Consider the following 17584-nt stretch of genomic DNA (forward strand, 5'->3'; position numbering starts at 1 on the left):
TAACGTTTTGATGTTCAAAATTATTGCTGTAGTATGGATGAATTCAATAATAGCTATAAAATAGAGCTATAAAATAGAATAGTGTTTTTCTCTGTTCATTTACTCATTTAACCTTTTTCTCATCGATTATTCTCTTATTATATATTTTTTATATTTCTGGCCTTTTTTCTCTTTTTATCTTTTTTACATATTCACCTTTTTTCTTAACTTTTATAATTTTACTTTTCATTAAGAGCCAGTTGATTCTATCATTTTATCTTCAGATGTGTGGAATACTTGATAAACTTTCATAACTTGTTCTATATCAGATTCAGTATGGTTATAATTGACAGCTAAACATTTGAAATTCAAATTGGGCAGATTCATCTTCTATAGCGCATCACAAGAAACACAAGCTAATTTGGATACATCTCCGTAATTTAATTCGCAGGTTCGTATTATTAAACACCGAGCCATGTTCGCGAGGGAATAAAACAACTCTCCGTATCTCTTCTCTCTTTCTCTTTGACAGCATCTGTCTGGTTTTCGGCATGCAAATTAATTGATACAATCTCAGCAATTCCCAAAGTAAATGTTATTGATGGAGCACTTATACATGAACTGGCACAACTTCCAGGTGGAACATATTCAATGTGTGGTAACACGGAGTTACCGAGTATAATAGATGCATACATACTGAGTAACGCAATTCTTGAATTCAATTATAGCAGCGAATTTCCTAGTTTCCTTTAGTTTTGACAATATAACTGATAGACTAATCAATCGGATCACACGCTATCCCCCTTCTTTTAAAATTTTTTCAAGGGTAACTATTACCCCTAGAGGTTTGAAGAAGCAGTTGAATAATTTTATCAAGAAAGTGTATTTTGATACATGAAGATTCACCTGTTTTAGGATTCTTCATTTGCATTCATAATTACGTAGGAAATTAATGTACCCGTATGCTATAGGGTCTTTTATTGAGCGCTTCCAATGTTAAAATTTAAATAAAACAAAGTGTCTGTGAGATATCATTGAATTTTTTTATTTGTTTGAGAGGCCTATTGATGCCATTATGTGTGGAATATAAAGTTTTTCAGATGTCCGCCATGGCTTCTCTGGGTGTAGCGCATCCGAAACGTCCGATTCTCCATGACCATGGCTGAATTTGACTGATGATATGCCCTCAAATGGCTTGTTGAAACCACATGTCGTTGGTGTCCAGATCATTCAATTCAGGCCAAAAGAAGTTGGTAATCATCGGCCTATAATGTTCTCCGTTGACAGTGATGGCCTAGCAAACATCGTTGTCAAAGAAATATGAACCGATGACGCCGCCAGTCCAAAAGCCACACCAACCAGTGACTTTTTCGAGATTCATTGAACGCTCTTGGATCTCGTGGGGATTGATATCGTTCCAAATTAGACATTCATTCAGAAATAAGCCTCATCACTGAAGATGATTTTTCGATAAAAATTAAGGTCAGTTGCCAACTGCTTCAGAGCCCATTCAGCGAACATGATCTTGGGTCAGTTAAATTTTTTACGGGTGCAGAACCAAGTCACGACGCCAAATTCGCAAAGTCTGTGAAAGCCGAGTTCTTGTGAGCGACGCGAAACCGACTGCCTCGGATTCTCCTGCTTACTCTCACAGACAGCGGCTATGTTTTTGGCAGATCTTGCGTTTCGTCGACTTACGGGTGTTGGTCGATCATTTACTGAACTAGTGGACGCAAACTTACACACCACATTGAGAATTCTCCGTAGGACTATTATGGAAACCGTAAAATGGGCGAAGCGCGCGAGACGTTGCCCAAACAGAACACCCAATTTGATAAAACAATTTCATATTTGCACGTGTTGTTGAATGCTATATCCGTCCATGGTGATTTGGCAAAACAGAATGAAAAAATGACAACTAATTTGACAGTTGTATCATTTGTCAAAGTTTGGAAGGTGCTATTGGAACACCCGTAATAAGCCTTCCTTCGCCGTTTTCGCCGGTTCGAAAAGCCCATTCGACACTTGGTACACGTCGTTATGTGATAATGTTAAGTCAAGCTACTACGAGCACTGATTCCAATATCGATTTATACTCAACTTCAGCGGCTTAACAATACTTTCTTCGGCCTGTCAGCAGAAATTGTTTTTTTTTTTCATTTAAGCTTTTCTGGTGATAGGTTGTCAAGGGGAAATATCGATGCATAATACTTGTCTATCAAAGACCGCCACGGGAAAAATTTACTATTCGAAGCATTCGTTCCGTCATGGTAATGTTAGCAAAACGCTGTTTGTAATGCCAATCTCTAATCTTGTAAAAGCCTAACGACTCGTTTCAACAAATGTAACATAAAGTGCAATAAAAATAGCGAACGGCATTGTAAGAATCCCACATTAGTTCGTGCGTAGGTTTTTACGATAAACAAGATAAAAAACTATCTCCAAGCAGGTTATAATTGAGTAATGTATTCACTTTCAGTCCCCTTAGTAATAAATCCGATCGACGTTTCCAGAGACGGACTTTGGTTTGGTTTCATTTTGTAAAGATACGTTTTTTAAAAAATGAAATATTTCATATCGTGAATATCGTTTCGTGAGTAGCATGTTTGTTTACATATATAAATTAAAAAGAATAGACCACGGGCAGTATTATTTCATTGGCGAAAAATAACCCTTCATACTTGAATAACGCAAAATATTTTCCAAATGGGATGATTTCGGAAACTGACAGGAACGATAAAAAATAAAACAGACTAAAACACAGAGAGAAAGTATGCATGGGAGGCGTCGGCCTTTTCATATCTGTGTGTCCTACGAATACCTTCAAACATGAAAGGGCATCATTCTATTTTAATTTTTAATCATTCGATATTGGATAAAATTGAAGCTGTATATTTTGCTGTTTCAGTGAAGAGATTCATATGGAGCCGTATTGTAAAAGCACTACCGTGTCTACTCAAAAAAGATTTTTACAAGTTTCACTTGAATATGTTATAATTAAGGAAACATTCGGTTCGATACAGTACGATATGATTCGAAAGACTTGTCAATAAAGACTTTTTTTCCATTCGGGGAGACAATTTGAATGTAGGTAAAATTTGTAACAAATGAAAACAAATGGTTTCTTAGCACTTGCAAGAAATATGAAAGAATTGAGTTGAGAGTTTCACACTTCATCTACTAATAAAATAATGTAAAGCAACATTCATTTATTAATAATATATTAACACCTCAAACTTCCACATTAGATAAAATATGAAGTCAAAAATTTTGTACTGCTTTTAACTATTATTTGAAAAAGAAAACCGTCGGTATTCGACTGGGTTTTCACACATTTAGCGGCCTATAATTGATCGGAAATTGACCATATTCATGTGAAAATGTTTTTAATATAAAGTATTTCAATTACAATCCAGTAATTACACATCTTCCTGATGTATGTCAAATATTAGTAAATATCAAGTAAGTACTATACTTCTGTGCAGTCCCAATTCTTCTAGGACCTCGTTTCTTTTACAGCATACTCATATATGTTTTCTTATATCACTGGTTCACTTTCGGTGGAATTATTTGAAATATAATGTTGAAGAAAATGAAATGGGAGTTACATCATATATTTTTTTTATATTTGATATTTTCTCGCGTCAATACCAATTTCAGAATATATTCCAGAATATATAAATCTGAAATCAACATTTTTCTTCATCAGGTACAATTACGATGTTATAAATTTCAACTTTTGTTTAAACGACTACAGGTGTCTCACAGGTAGTGACTTGCTTCCGAATATTTGTTACGAGACCATTTCACTCACCCACACATCCCACTTTTTGATATTAACAAAATTTCACTCCTGCTCTAGAAAATAAAAATTTGCATATGGAGTGCTTTCCGATGTTGAGTTTTCTGTAAATCCTTGTTCATAACGATATTTCTTACGCCTGTTTATGGGACCAGTCCAGCTCTGATGTTCTAAACCGTTTGGCGCCGCAACGTTGAAGACAGGTGGGCGAATAACAGCATTTTGGCTGACCACAGTCTTTGCTTTTGTTTTCGTAATAGTTGGTGCTAGCAAGTGAAAGGCATTTGGAACTGGCTATGACGGTTTTGGCGCCTCTAATTGATACCTGTCGCGAGAAAATTCTCTCGTTTCATTTCTCGCTTCTATATCTCTAATGTGGGTTATTAATGCAACACGCCAAGCCTCTCATTTTTTATCTCATTGTCTAATTGATTTTCCTCGATATCCGCCTGCTTACGTAAAGGTAGTTACATCGAGAGTGACAAGTGCTCGAATGACTTTCCTGTTAAAAGTAAAATTTATTCAGTCTGGGGATATCACCTGGTATTTAAAAGTATTCATCGCAAATTATTTCCCACTATGATAAGCAGAAAGAATTGAGTCGATCGATGAGAAGTTGGTCAATCCGACCAACCGATAGACCGGTTTCGGGGTGATTGCCCCATCATCAGTATCGGGCATGGTCTCTTCAGAACGGTGTTAACCATCTGAGTATCACGACCAAATAAAAATAATTCCAGCTAGTCTATAGCTCCAGCTATAATTCCAGTCAGTTGTTTAAATATAACATTCTTTTCGACACGGCCAACCTCACTAACAGTAAGTTGTGACCTTTATATTAATAAATTTTTTATATTGTATTACCATCATACAAATTTTGTAGCTTTTTCCTGAAGATGATAATACATTTTATCGAAATATTGGAATAACTTGTGTTATAAGAGTACACTTCCGTTTTGCTGATCACCCAAAGAAAATTCCCAAGTTTTGTAATTTCAATTATCAAGGTTTTTGATGCTTTGTCTCTTTCATGTTTTCCGTTTCAACATTCTTTCAATATTTCTTTTGCTGTTATCGTAAATTTTTCCCATTTATCTATAGCGATTTTATTTATTGTTATTATTATTTGGTGTTTTTTTTTCTATAAATCTGTAGTTTTTCATATATTTTTTCCTATCTTTCATATCGTCTTTCCAGTTTTTTTATTCGTATTCCTATGATTTGTGCACTTTCTATTTTCATTAGGACCCTAACGTATTTTGAATCTCGATTTGACTTATCTAATCTTGCAGTGATTTCTGTGTAGTTTTCTAATTTCTTTGGCATTCAAGGTCTTTTCATATCATATTCATCAATAAAACTGATACCCCGACAAAACGGCATTATTAACACATATGCCTTATTACATTTGAGATCAATGCGATAAATCTTGAAATGTCCAATCTGGCAGAAATACCCAGTTAAACGCCCGTTGGTCTCGAGTATACATTTCATAGAAAACGGATCCGTGAGGCTAGAAGCATGGCCTTGGGATTCCAATTATTAAAAGACATTATTACTTATCTGCTGTTACTTTAATGGAACTCGAGCATATTTCCGGTGTTTAATTTGCGTGACCATAACTACACGAAATGCTTGTTTTTTTTTGTATTTCACGTATGACTATTACACAAAGTTTACCGAATGTATATTTGCTCAAGCTTAAGGAATGTTGAGTTACGAAACCGAAAAGCAGTGGGACGACTTCTTCGTTAACAAGAGTACGGGGGTTGACACTAACGAATGACAAGAAACAATTCGATATCGGTAATACAATAGCTCCAACAAGAATGTTCAATGAATGTCTCATATTGTGCAACAGACTGGAGCTGGTGTTGAACATTATTTAAAATGTATTGCAATATTTCTTTCGTGGTATTAGTGCCACATTTTATAACATTACATTTGAATCAGGACTAAGTAAAACCATTATTGAACTATCCCACATCTGAGAAACTAAATATTTGTATCTACAGAATGACATTGATTATATTTATCAGTGGTGTGATTAGTGATAATCATCACCAATTGACTCATTTCAAATGTTATTTCATATTGTAAGAAGTATGAGACTATAATTTATATATCGTTGTTTTAATAAAATAGTCTTGAAAAATAAATATCAGAGAAAAGCAAAAAAAATTTATACAATAATCATTTAATTTGTGAGAATTTGTTGTGCAAAAAAATGTAGTACTTTGCCACGATCTAGAGGCGAAGATGGTGTGGCTACCTGAGTGGCCGCCACTTATCCTACGAGTCGCTGTTGAATAATTGATAGTGATAATATAACCTAAACTAGGTTAGGAAGTTGAAGAGAACTGGCGTAGGCTAATTTCCTCAAGTATATGCAATCCAGCATAGTCAGGTATAGAACTTCGCTATATCAAGGAAATAGACATTTTTGTGTATGCAATCTGTGTGGCCAGTTTACCCCTAAATTTTGTTGAAACCCATTTTTCCCACATTTTTCCTGTCCCGTGTCAGAATTTCAATTCAATCTGTCAACATTATGACAGTTTTTCCTGCAGCATGAAGGATATCTATGAGACTATTCTGGAAGGGATTCATTAGGGCTCCTATACTAGAGAACTACCATTGCACATGGATCTTCCTGGGAAGAGAAAGGGCAAACTTCTAGTTCACCCCATAAGTTACTGAGTGAATTCAATACACTTTTCACAAAGGAAAATGTGCTATTTATTAGTAACTTGTATTTTCTACTTTCGCCTATTGAAAAATGTTACTCATCTTGAAGTTTCGAAGGCCCAAATCTACCTTCGTCATCAGAATTGAAAAATTCAACTATAACTGGCAGTTTTTCTTTGGTTCGATTTATTCAGAAACTTCCTCAACAGTCGTCAAATGAGTTTGTATATTTGAAATATGTCAATATTGATGATTAACTTTTAACACAATATATATAGTACAAGATTTTCTCTGTTTCAGTGTTGCCACTTTTCATGTCTTTCGTCTCATATCTCCAAATGTAATATGTGGAAAGTGATAATTTCTAGAAAGACCGATAGAAAAACTTTGATTTCCTTCACAAAAATGGATTTTATTCAATCGGACATACAAGTTTTCACCTCTTCACCACTCCTCGATTCTCTTGTTCATGCAGAATATGACAATCCTACGTTCGTCTGACATTTATTGGTCTGGTTATCGTACCAGATAGCGAAGAATTGTGTAGCAGGTAGTAGTTTTTGGCGCGGCCGGTCTCGATGGAGACAGGTTGACATTTTATCACCCTCCCACGAGATTTCGAATTTAACACGTTCCGCTAAAATTGCTCCATAAAGTGAAATCTTTAAAGTGAGTCTTTATTTCGTTTTCTCCCAGAAACATCGACGTGAGGACCGTAAACGGTTCGAATTGCGATAGGAAATGGAACTCGGGCATTGAAATAGTCATTTCGCACGAATAAGAGCAATTAAATGAATAGCTTCATTTTGTTTGAGGGTTCGAAAAGTAACGATTTCTCAAGGCTATTCGATCTTACACTTCATTAAAAATGTCATGGTATACGGAGGACGGTATTAAATGTAGCGATATTACAGGTGTAGGTACTGCAAATTTCACAATTTTAGCATTTTGTAATGTATATTTTTCATATGTTCTCGTTTGAGCCATAATTAAACCGCAATTTCAACATCTATAATCAAAATGGTCCTCCGGGATAATCGGCTCCAAAAGTTTATGCAATGGAGCTCTGCAAACGCGTAGGTATCGCATATTTTATATCATCTCCGAAACGAAACTGCAGTAGCGATGGTTACAAATAAAAGTAGTGAAAAGCATAGAAAGTTTCATTTGTCATTTTTCATAATTCAACCTACTTAATCTGTGATCACTTGAAAGTACCTAAAAAATTAGAAACGTTTTATTTGAATTTTAGATTTATCGCTAATTGAATATAATTTATCTTCATGGATGATAATAATAGTAACTTTTGATTTTCATACATTATTTTGTAATATATCTAGTCATTAAAAACGATCAAAATTCAGAGCGTTAGGTCTATGTTATTGCATTATTTGTAAAACAGATTGTACTTCTTAACCAACGGTAGTTTCCATTACCTTTATCAAGTTCCTTCTTAGATTTGACAAGCTGTATATCAGTGAAATACATTACTTCTTCAAAACTGACACTAATCTCCTTCAAGGCTCACTGGATGTCGATTTAATAAACCCCATATATCATTAAAATTATTACTGGAGGTGGCCAGAATAGAATCAAAGATGTTTCTATCAGTAAGAAAAAGAAACATCCAATGGAAATCAATTCTTCATTCCTGAAATACCAAAAACAAAAAAAACTCGCACCTCGCTGCGAAAAAACAATTGGACAAAGAAACGCGGCTTATCTAGAACAACAACTTTTTCAGACGATATTCGTTGCAATAGAAAATATAAACAACAAAAAATTATTCAATAAAACGAAAAGAACTTGGATTTTGGAACCGAGGTCGACTTTTGAAAATTTTGTTACACAAAATATTCCATGCTGAAATTACATTTGGAACATTTCTGGTTTTCTGTGAAGTTGAATTAGTAATGACTCAATCAAATATTATTTTATATTTTTCAATACTGAATTACCTACTTTCTCACTCTTTGTAAGTTGTTGAGATACTCCTAGTAATAATTCTTAACAAGCGTAACTTAACTAGCAGTAAATTTTTTGTAACCGCTTCTGTGATGTTTTTGTTTATTAGCCTTCTATTACACTATTTCTGCATTAATTGTTTTACGATTAGGCCAATACACATTATCATTATTATTATAAGTAGATGGATTTTTTGTATTTCTTTATTGATTTTCTAATTATTTTGTCCTATGTATGTTTTTAAGGGAGAAGGAAATATAAAGAGCAGATAGGTTTTGGTTCACAGATGGATCAAAAACACCTTCCGGTTCTGGTACAGATGTTTTCAGTCGCAGACCCAGGACACAGATATAAACCTGCCTAGGAACCTGAACGACTGTATTTCATGCGGAAATTTACGCTGTTGAATTGTGTGCGGAGAGATTGGAAGAATCCAACCTCATACACAAGTCAATGAAAATATTCTCGGACAGTCAAGGGGCGTTGGAGAACGCTCTTGGCTCCTACCGACAACGACTAAATTGGTAGCAAATTGCCAAAAACGACTCTCCTCGATAGCAAGACTTAACAGATTGTCTCTAGTGTGGATTCCGGCCATACTGGCCTGGAGGGCAATGAGGCTGCTGACTCCCTTGCAAAGGAGGGTGCTGCAAACAGCTTCATCGGACCAGAACCTGTCATTGGCATTGCTTTAGGCTTTGCCAAACAAAATTGAACACCTGGATGGCGAAAAGATTCTTGGACTTTTGGCAGAATCTCCAAGATTGGCTCACTCCAAGGCCTTTATTTACCCTTCGAAGCTTGATACCAAACAGTTGTTGGTACAGTAAAGATAAACTACGATGTCTAACAGGCCTTCTTACAGGTCACTTTTATTTGAATCATCATATGCAGAAACTCTGACTGTCGAAAGACAGTGTGTGTCTCCTCTGTTTGCAAAATGATGAAACATGATTAGGTCCCGCCGGGGACCTAATCAGGTTTTCAGAGTTCGGCAGAGCCGTACTCTTACCATCTGACCTGAAAGACCATACAAACTAATCGACTTAGTTAAAAAGCTGAGTTTATTTGGTCGAGTGTGAATAGGTGTGAGCCATAATAAACCCTTACGAGTTGCGGACCACTTTGGACCTAACCTATGTATTTTATGCTATTTATTTCAACACGAATTTGTTTCATATTAATATATCTTTATTTTTGTTGCAGTAGGCGGCATGTCGCGGCCACCGAAGCCAGCGGCAACCGCAAAAAAAGTCGCTCCACCTGCGGTGCCGCATGAATTTCGGCATTCGGGAAGCTCTTTCGGATCAGCAGGATACGCCAGCTCGGAGGATGCTGGATTTTTGGCTCCCTCCGACCCACCTGGAGTACCCAGAGGTTAGTACCGATTTTCAATCAGAGGTTACTCAACAGTTGTTTATCTATTCGAAACGATTTCTGTTTTGAGCTAATTTCCATTTTAGTCAGTGTGAAATTCTATTAAAGCGAAAAAGGGCCATATATTTTTTTGATTTATTTTTTGGAAACTACGACTTTAAACTTGAAATTTCGACTTGCCGAAATACAAATACATGGAAGCTATGATTACATACGACGTTTATAAGAACATTATGTCGTTGTGTCTTTACATGCAATTGTTATCCTTGGGGCCTTTGGTGTAAACTAAATATTTTATTTGCTATAGTACTACCTTCCCATATTAAATGTAATTTAGAATGAAAGAAAGCGTAGTATGAATTTCACTAGTTCGGACTTCCATTGTCTACTATATAAACTATATAACAGAGATTCAGCTACTCAAAACTTGTCTAGCTTTTTACTTTCCTTAATACAACCATTACAAGGACAAACATCGTCTTTTGTGAAGAATTCAAGGCATTTTGTCGAACTACTAGGGTCAATTGAGGTCACACAGGAAGATCAACTAATTAGTTTCGACGTGGAAAGCCTTTACACCAACGTTCCGGTCGAAGAAGCACTCCAAATCATACAGAGAAAGCTATCCAAAGACGGGAACCTGAAAGAGAGAACGAATCTACCTATAGAAGTAATCATGGAATTACTAGAATGCTGTGTACGAAACTGTTATTTCCAACTGAAGGACGAATTCTTTACACAAGATGAGGGACTGCCAATGGAATCGCCACTTTTACCAGTCATAGCCAACATATATATGGAGTGGTTTGAAACTCTGGCCATTGAAGAAGCCCACAAGAAACCTCGAGTCTGGTTGAGATATGTTGACGACCCCTTCATAATATGGAACCATGGGAATACTGAACTAGACGCCTTCCTGAAACACATCAACAGCGTGAGACCTTCCATCAATTTCACAATGGAGAAGGAAACCCACAACGAATTGCCATTCTTAGACGTTTTGGTGAAGAGGACCGACTCTAAGTGGGAAACATCTGTATACTGAAAACCCATTCATACGGGACAGTATTTGAACCACGAATCCAACCACCATCAATCGATTAAAAGAGGAATCATCAAGACTCTATTAGACCGTGCTTTTGGGCTTTGTAATACGAAGGAAGGTCTCGAGAAGGAACTAGACATCATCAAAAATGATCTTCAACGAAATTGCTACTCCAAAACGATGGTAGAAAAGACTTTGGCTAGAAGACAGCAGGAGCCTCGCAAGGAAGAGAAGCCGTCACAACCAGTGCTTGCACCTCCCTACATCAGAAGACTCCCGCCAAAACGGTCATCTCCCACGGAACCAGTGAAGCGGAAAATGGAAAGTGAGAATCAGTGAAAGTACTCGAACGACCTATAAATAGTCATCTCTCGGAGGAATCAGACCAGTCATCACCCGAAGACGATTGTAGATACTAACAATCGAAACGTCGTGAACTAACGTGACTTGGAATCTCTCCACTTTTTATTTTTATTTTCTTTTTTCATTTCTTTATTTTTATTCATTCAATTTTTCTATTTATACTTGTATTTTATTTCACTATTATTTCATTTTCTGTTCGAAAATCTGTTTAAAATCTGTTTTTAACCAACTGTCGCACCCCTACGTACGACAACCCTCAGAAGTCGAAACTTGTGCGAGCTAAGGATTAACGAGGTCTTACCTTTTAACGTGTGATTCCTAACACGGTTAGGTTAATATAATTGTTATTTTCAGTTATTCATTTTCAATTCTTCTTTTTTAGTTGTTTCAGGGATTTCAAATCATTTTATATAGTAGACAATGGAAGTCCGAACTAGTGAAATTCATCATGAAACATTGTCAATCACCTTCAAACAAAAGCGTAGTATAACGTCAATTAACGCCTGTTCAGAGAATGTTTATCAAAATTTGAATAATATATTTTGAGGTGTGCTTTTCTGTGTTTCCCCGAGATGACATCGTTACATCGATTCGAGAGGCAATCCACGTGTGAATGATTTAAGTCAGACATACTCTTACAATCAGGTGTCACATACTGTGACACTTGATTCTGTGACTGTGTCAGATATGTAAGCTGACTCACTGACTGACCAGCTCAATTCATTGGGGATTATTGTCAGCAAACTATAGAAACCACATTTCTTCGAGATTCAACTCAGGCTATTTTTTTGAAAATTATCTCATTTGGATGCCGTTATTGGTTCGGACTTCCATTGTCTAATATAATTTAAGAAATAGAGTTTTTGGCTTTCTACTACTCCATCTTGATACAAAAAATGTGGGAGTCTTCCAAGGAAATGTCGGAAACAATAATTTTCAGAAATCAACTCTATACAAAGATGCGTGGATCATGCAAAGAAGTAACTTTCAGACACAAACTGGAAGAAGAAGCCCCCTCGAAACAGCTAGTGTCATATAAACACTTTTCTCTCTATTTTCCAAACTATGATTCGAAATATATGAACTAACAAATAAAATCAAAATGAATAGCTGAAATATCAATTATACCTGTTAAGCAATAAAACGTGAAAAATGTAAATGACCATAGAGAAAAAAAATAAGGAAGAATAAAAATAAAAAGAAGCAAAAAATTAAAAAGATTTCAAACCAAAGTTACTTCACATGGTTATCGATGTTCTTGCGATATGAACTTCCAGGATATTGCTTCTTCAAACAACTATATTCTGCACTGATATAAATCCAACTTAAATTGTATTTTCCCAAACACTTCTACGCCAAAGCGAAAACTCGATCGTATCGGTTTGGTTAGTTTTTTTCTTAAGATCGACCTTTTCTCCGTTCCTGTTTGATTCCATGAAAACCCAATTTGTAATTGTTGCACTATGCTGTGTACATTTTCCTCCTGTCACCATTATAAACGAAAGAATGCGCTTTGATATTTCCCGGCAATACAGAGAGAATCGACCTTCTTATTTTGGATTAAAGTACCATCAAAATTGAAAAATCATGATTTATCGTGTAACTAAGTACGTATTAAGTGTTTCATGAGCTTAAGGAAACCCGAAACAACCTGTATCAATCCCCTTGTAATCTTTGAAATAAATCCAAAGGATAAGAACTCAGAAAGATGCATAGATGTTGTTTAAACCGATTCGCTGTTGTTTCATCAAAAAATCTGGACGCTAGAAATGAAATTGACCCAACTTTGAACATAATATGTGAATAGCCGGAACAAGAATCGTTTCCAAATGTAAATATTGGTGTGCGCTTAGCGTCTCTTTGAATGGAATGCCGAAGTACGTTGGATCACTTTATTTTATGAAGAGTCAGGAGTGTTTTTGTCAAAATGTTTTATATAGGGAGGGGTCTGAGTGGTTACACCATGGTATTTCTAGGCAGCTTGGTAATCAGTATGCTCTGACGAACATTCACACGAATTGTTTATCTAAATATCACCCACTGTGGCTCCGATTACTATGGCAAATTTTTTATGCTGTTATCGGGCAGTAGCGATTTCAATCTTTAAAATCGAAAATGACACGTATCGTCAAACTCTTCTTGACGTATCACATGTCGATTCAATCGAATGAATAATTAAAATTCTCTTCAGTAAACTCGAATGTGTACATTAAACGCAATTTACGACTACATTAAAGTCACCGGTTTTGAAAAATTCCTCTAGCGCATGAGTTATGTGCGTGTGAGTTTTTTGTCGGGTTTTCTACAAGAGGACGAACGCACCAGTCGAGCTGTGTCTTTATTTCTCGCGACTGCCGTACGAAGAATCGATAATCGACCGTTAAAAACGGGCATAAGTCATTAGAGATGGTCGATGAAAATTCTCATCGACGCCAATGTCGAGTTTTATCTGTTCCAGTTGTTGGATTGTTTTGAGGTTTGATGCTGGGAACAGATTGTTGCACTCGTAGTGAGGAGTTGAGTTAATATACAGGGGAATCATAAGAGATATCTTTCATTTCAGAGAGTGTCATTTTAGAGAATTTTTTCACATACTATTTCTATATTTTGAAAACTAAGTACAGTTTTTGACCCTTTATGAACAATAGTTTTTTATAAGGTGGATATATTATCGGCCGATGTATTGTAATATGTATTGTAATAAATTTTCGAAAAAATGAATAAAAAATAGGTTTATATTGCTGAGCCATGTAATACAAAATTTTGAAACGGCGTTAATTTTTTCTTATTTTGTCAAAACGACACTTCGAAAAGTAAGAGTTTTGTTTAAAATCAAACGTAATTGTATCAAGAGATATCTAGGAGTCCAAAGATTTTTTTCAGTTGTCATGATACGTAAAAACCCTGTTTTTGAAATAATCGTCTGTTTCTTGAAACACATTATTCTCAAAATGTGAAGAGGAATAACCCTCTGAAATTGAAGTTGTCATCTTCGACGTGTGTAACCGATATAGATAGAGCTAAAGACGTTTTACTTCAGTAGTGTGGTCTAAAGCACACTTGCTTTTTTGTATTTGTTTCGTTTTGAAAGACACTGAGAAAAACGAAGTTATTTTAATGAACTTGCAATAAATGAGCTTTTAAAAATGTTTTCATAACGGTTTAAGACGTTTTTTGGAAGACATTTTTAGGGGTCCCATGTTTCTAACTGCTTTTTATTGTAACTAATCTGCACAAAAATGTTATTGATATTTTCATCTTTTTCCTTCGAAAAGTTCTCATTCTTTTTATAGTAATGGAAAACCGCAAAATCAGAAAAGATTTTTTCCTAAACAATAGTTTCCCCTAAAACTTTCCTTTTTTGTAAATGAGCCTTTTGTTTTATGTCTGGTTGGAGCAATAGGAGGATTGGGAACTGGATTCAACCTCCAAATGTCATTTGATGAGTTTTTTTGCCGATATGAAAACGCATATCTCTGCAATTATTCTTTTCGATGACAGTCAGAATTTTCACCGTGTCTCCAACATTATAATTACTTTCATTACTAGAGGCCATGGCCACACAAGCACGCCTTATGAAACAGAAATCATCACGCCCAAATGTACATATGTTTATGAAACGGTAATTTTGATGAATGGCTATTGGGTAGTTTAAACGAATGTCACTTTTAAAAATACGGCCTGGGCCTTATTGCCGGCTTGGCTAGCCCACCAAGCCGCATAAATTTCAATAACACTAAATCTTGCGAGTCTTTTCGGGAAATAAGGCTGTCCATTTAAAATTTGCATCGTCTGCGAAACGTATGTATATTATCATCTCGGAAAAAAATACGCCGCTTCCTTTTTTGCACTCATCTACAGGGCTTACCAGAAAGTACGCGTCCCATTAAAATATAAAAGTTTGAATGACATATTTTTATATAGATGCACTTACATGATGCACAGTTTTTTTTAAGTTCCTTACACTTAGTATCCATTGAGTACCATTGATACAGTTAAAATCGATATAAAATATAACAGTATAAAACAATAAATAATAAAATAACCGTAAATTCAGACACATTTCACACACCCACACAATTCAGACACATTTGAGCATTCGAAGCAGTTGTCCCTCTGTGATACTGAATATATCCAGTTCACAGTTCTTAACCATTTTGTTAACGGTGTCGAGACATTGTTGAAGAGGAGACAAATTGTTTGAGACACGAAATAGATTGTCTCTTCTTCTCAGTCTTACGTCAGGTAAAACAAAATTTATAGTATAGAGAATTTCAGCTACTTTCAGTTTTCTAAGAATGTTAAAAACAAAAATCACTTCCTGAGTGTACTATTGAAAATATTGTAAAGGTTTTAGAAAATGATGCATTGTTCAGTCGCTAATAACCCTGGAGGTTGATGCGACTTTAAATAAAGTAAATAAAAAAAAACTTCCGAGGACTCACGGTCATTCAATGGTTGAATATTAAATTCTTGTGAATGGCTGGAATACGATAGAAATAAAGGCCAGACATTGTGTTTTCTGAAGTGTTCTTAAAAATCGTTTTTGGACTTTATCTATAGAACCAGAATATAAAAAGGTCTTTGGATTCCAAATGACTCAACCATATTCCAGCTTAGAACAAACAATGGAGTTAAAGAGTAAACAAACAAGTATCGTGATTGAATTCACGGCTAGATCTAAAGACAAAGCTCATTTTTCGATAACATTCAGATACTAAATATTCGAGAGAAACTGAACACATCAGTTAAAATGATCCCGAGATCTTTCATCTCATTGATTCTCTGTAAATTGGTGTGATTAATGAAATAGTCCTTGATAGTGGGTAACTTCTTTCGTGTGATACTCATTATTTTGCATTTAACTTTGTTGAGAGACAGATCAGATACTGAAAATCTGATACTGATTACTGAAAAGTAATTAGATAAAAAAGTCTGTTTAAAATCTGTTTTTCCGTTAATCAGCTGTCGCCCCCATACGAACGACAACTCTCAGAAGTTGAGACATTTGTGCGAGCTAAGGACTAATGAGGTCTTACCTTTTAACGTGTGAATTCTAACACGGATAGATTATTGAGCTCATCTTGAAGCATGACAGACTCTTTTTCGCTTTCGATTCTTCTAAAAAGCTTGAGACATCGGCATATAGGAGAAATTGGGAATGCCTGATATGCCGAGAAACGTCATTAACAAATAATACGAAAAGAAGAGGTCCCAGCTTGTACAGACTATAGCTTCAATTGAGCGATGAATATACGTGAAACAACGAATTTTTCGATATTGCCACGCGACGGCCGATTCGGTCGCATATACAAAAAATATATTTCAAAACCATTACATATTGAATATAATTGTTGAGGAATGAAAAAAAAAGTATTTGCTGCATACCTAGAAACAATAATGAGCTGGCAAAAATATGTTATCACAATTTGAAGGTCAACATTTTTTTCTTTGGGCTAATTATTTGAAGACTTTAGGAAAGATCCTCGCAGAAAAAATTTAGTTTTCCATTTATTTATGAACAAAGATGTTGAAAAAATGAATGAACATAAAACATTAATTTTTTCCCAAACATTTCAATTGGTTTGTTTTCTCATTGATGCTGCTTGCCCAAGAAAAACTCATAATTCTTCGAGAAACTTATGCAATCTAATGACGTCAAATATATTGAGTGGATGAGCTTCAAATTAAAAAAAATACTTCTACATTTTTTGTAATAATTCAAAATAAAAATCTATACGTTCATACGAGTACGCTGTATCATCATGATACCTAAGAAATACCTTGGCCGACGTGCAAAATTGACTGAATATTTATGAGGGTTGGTTGGCTTGTTAATAAATATTTAGATGAGAATTATGAAGTGACTACTAATTTAGGCGAATTGCCCTGGCAGATTGGGCTCTCTTTAGGGTTAAATTTATTATGTGAGGTCAATAATAGTGTTATTGGGATGGACCTTGAAGGTAGATTTGCTCACCGCTTTTGTAACAAATTGCTGAACTCCGTTAACTATATTACTAAAAGAGGTAACATATGGGTAGGGGAAATGTGATTTATGCCACATTTGGCCAAGTAAGGTCTAATTTACCAAATGTCAATGTTCATTTTGAAATTGTCATTTGTTAATGAGTTTTTGAACCTTCCGTTCACACTTACAGTTGGGAATGCCTTCTCAACTTTAAATGTTAACTTTAAATGTAATAATAATTGCAATCCAGTTCATGAATGAAAAACATGTTCACGAAAATATATTGAAAGGAAATTGGATAAAAATTAAGCGCAGAACAAAAATCAGTTCAAATTATTTTTATGTACTGTTAATTATAGGCAAAATAATGCGCTAATCTATGAGAAAGACTTGC

The 17584-nt window shown here is 35.3% G+C and overlaps 1 protein-coding gene across 8 annotated transcripts in view; it reads left to right on the forward strand.

The window, feature by feature from the left end:
• Positions 1-17584, forward strand: part of ckn (CRK like proto-oncogene, adaptor protein) — a 378299-nt gene that overhangs the window by 328633 nt on the left and 32082 nt on the right. For all 8 annotated transcript variants that reach the window (XM_074181857.1, XM_074181858.1, XM_074181859.1 and 5 more), the window contains one exon: positions 9641-9811. In XM_074181857.1, coding sequence (XP_074037958.1) covers positions 9641-9811 — 171 coding nt within the window. The remainder of the gene's footprint in view (positions 1-9640; positions 9812-17584) is intronic.

The sequence above is a fragment of the Leptinotarsa decemlineata genome, unplaced genomic scaffold (genome assembly GCF_025532065.1).
Source record: "Leptinotarsa decemlineata unplaced genomic scaffold, Ldec_3_MD MMD2_tig00026317_RagTag_RagTag, whole genome shotgun sequence".
In the NCBI taxonomy this organism is placed as follows: Eukaryota; Metazoa; Arthropoda; class Insecta; order Coleoptera; family Chrysomelidae; genus Leptinotarsa; species Leptinotarsa decemlineata.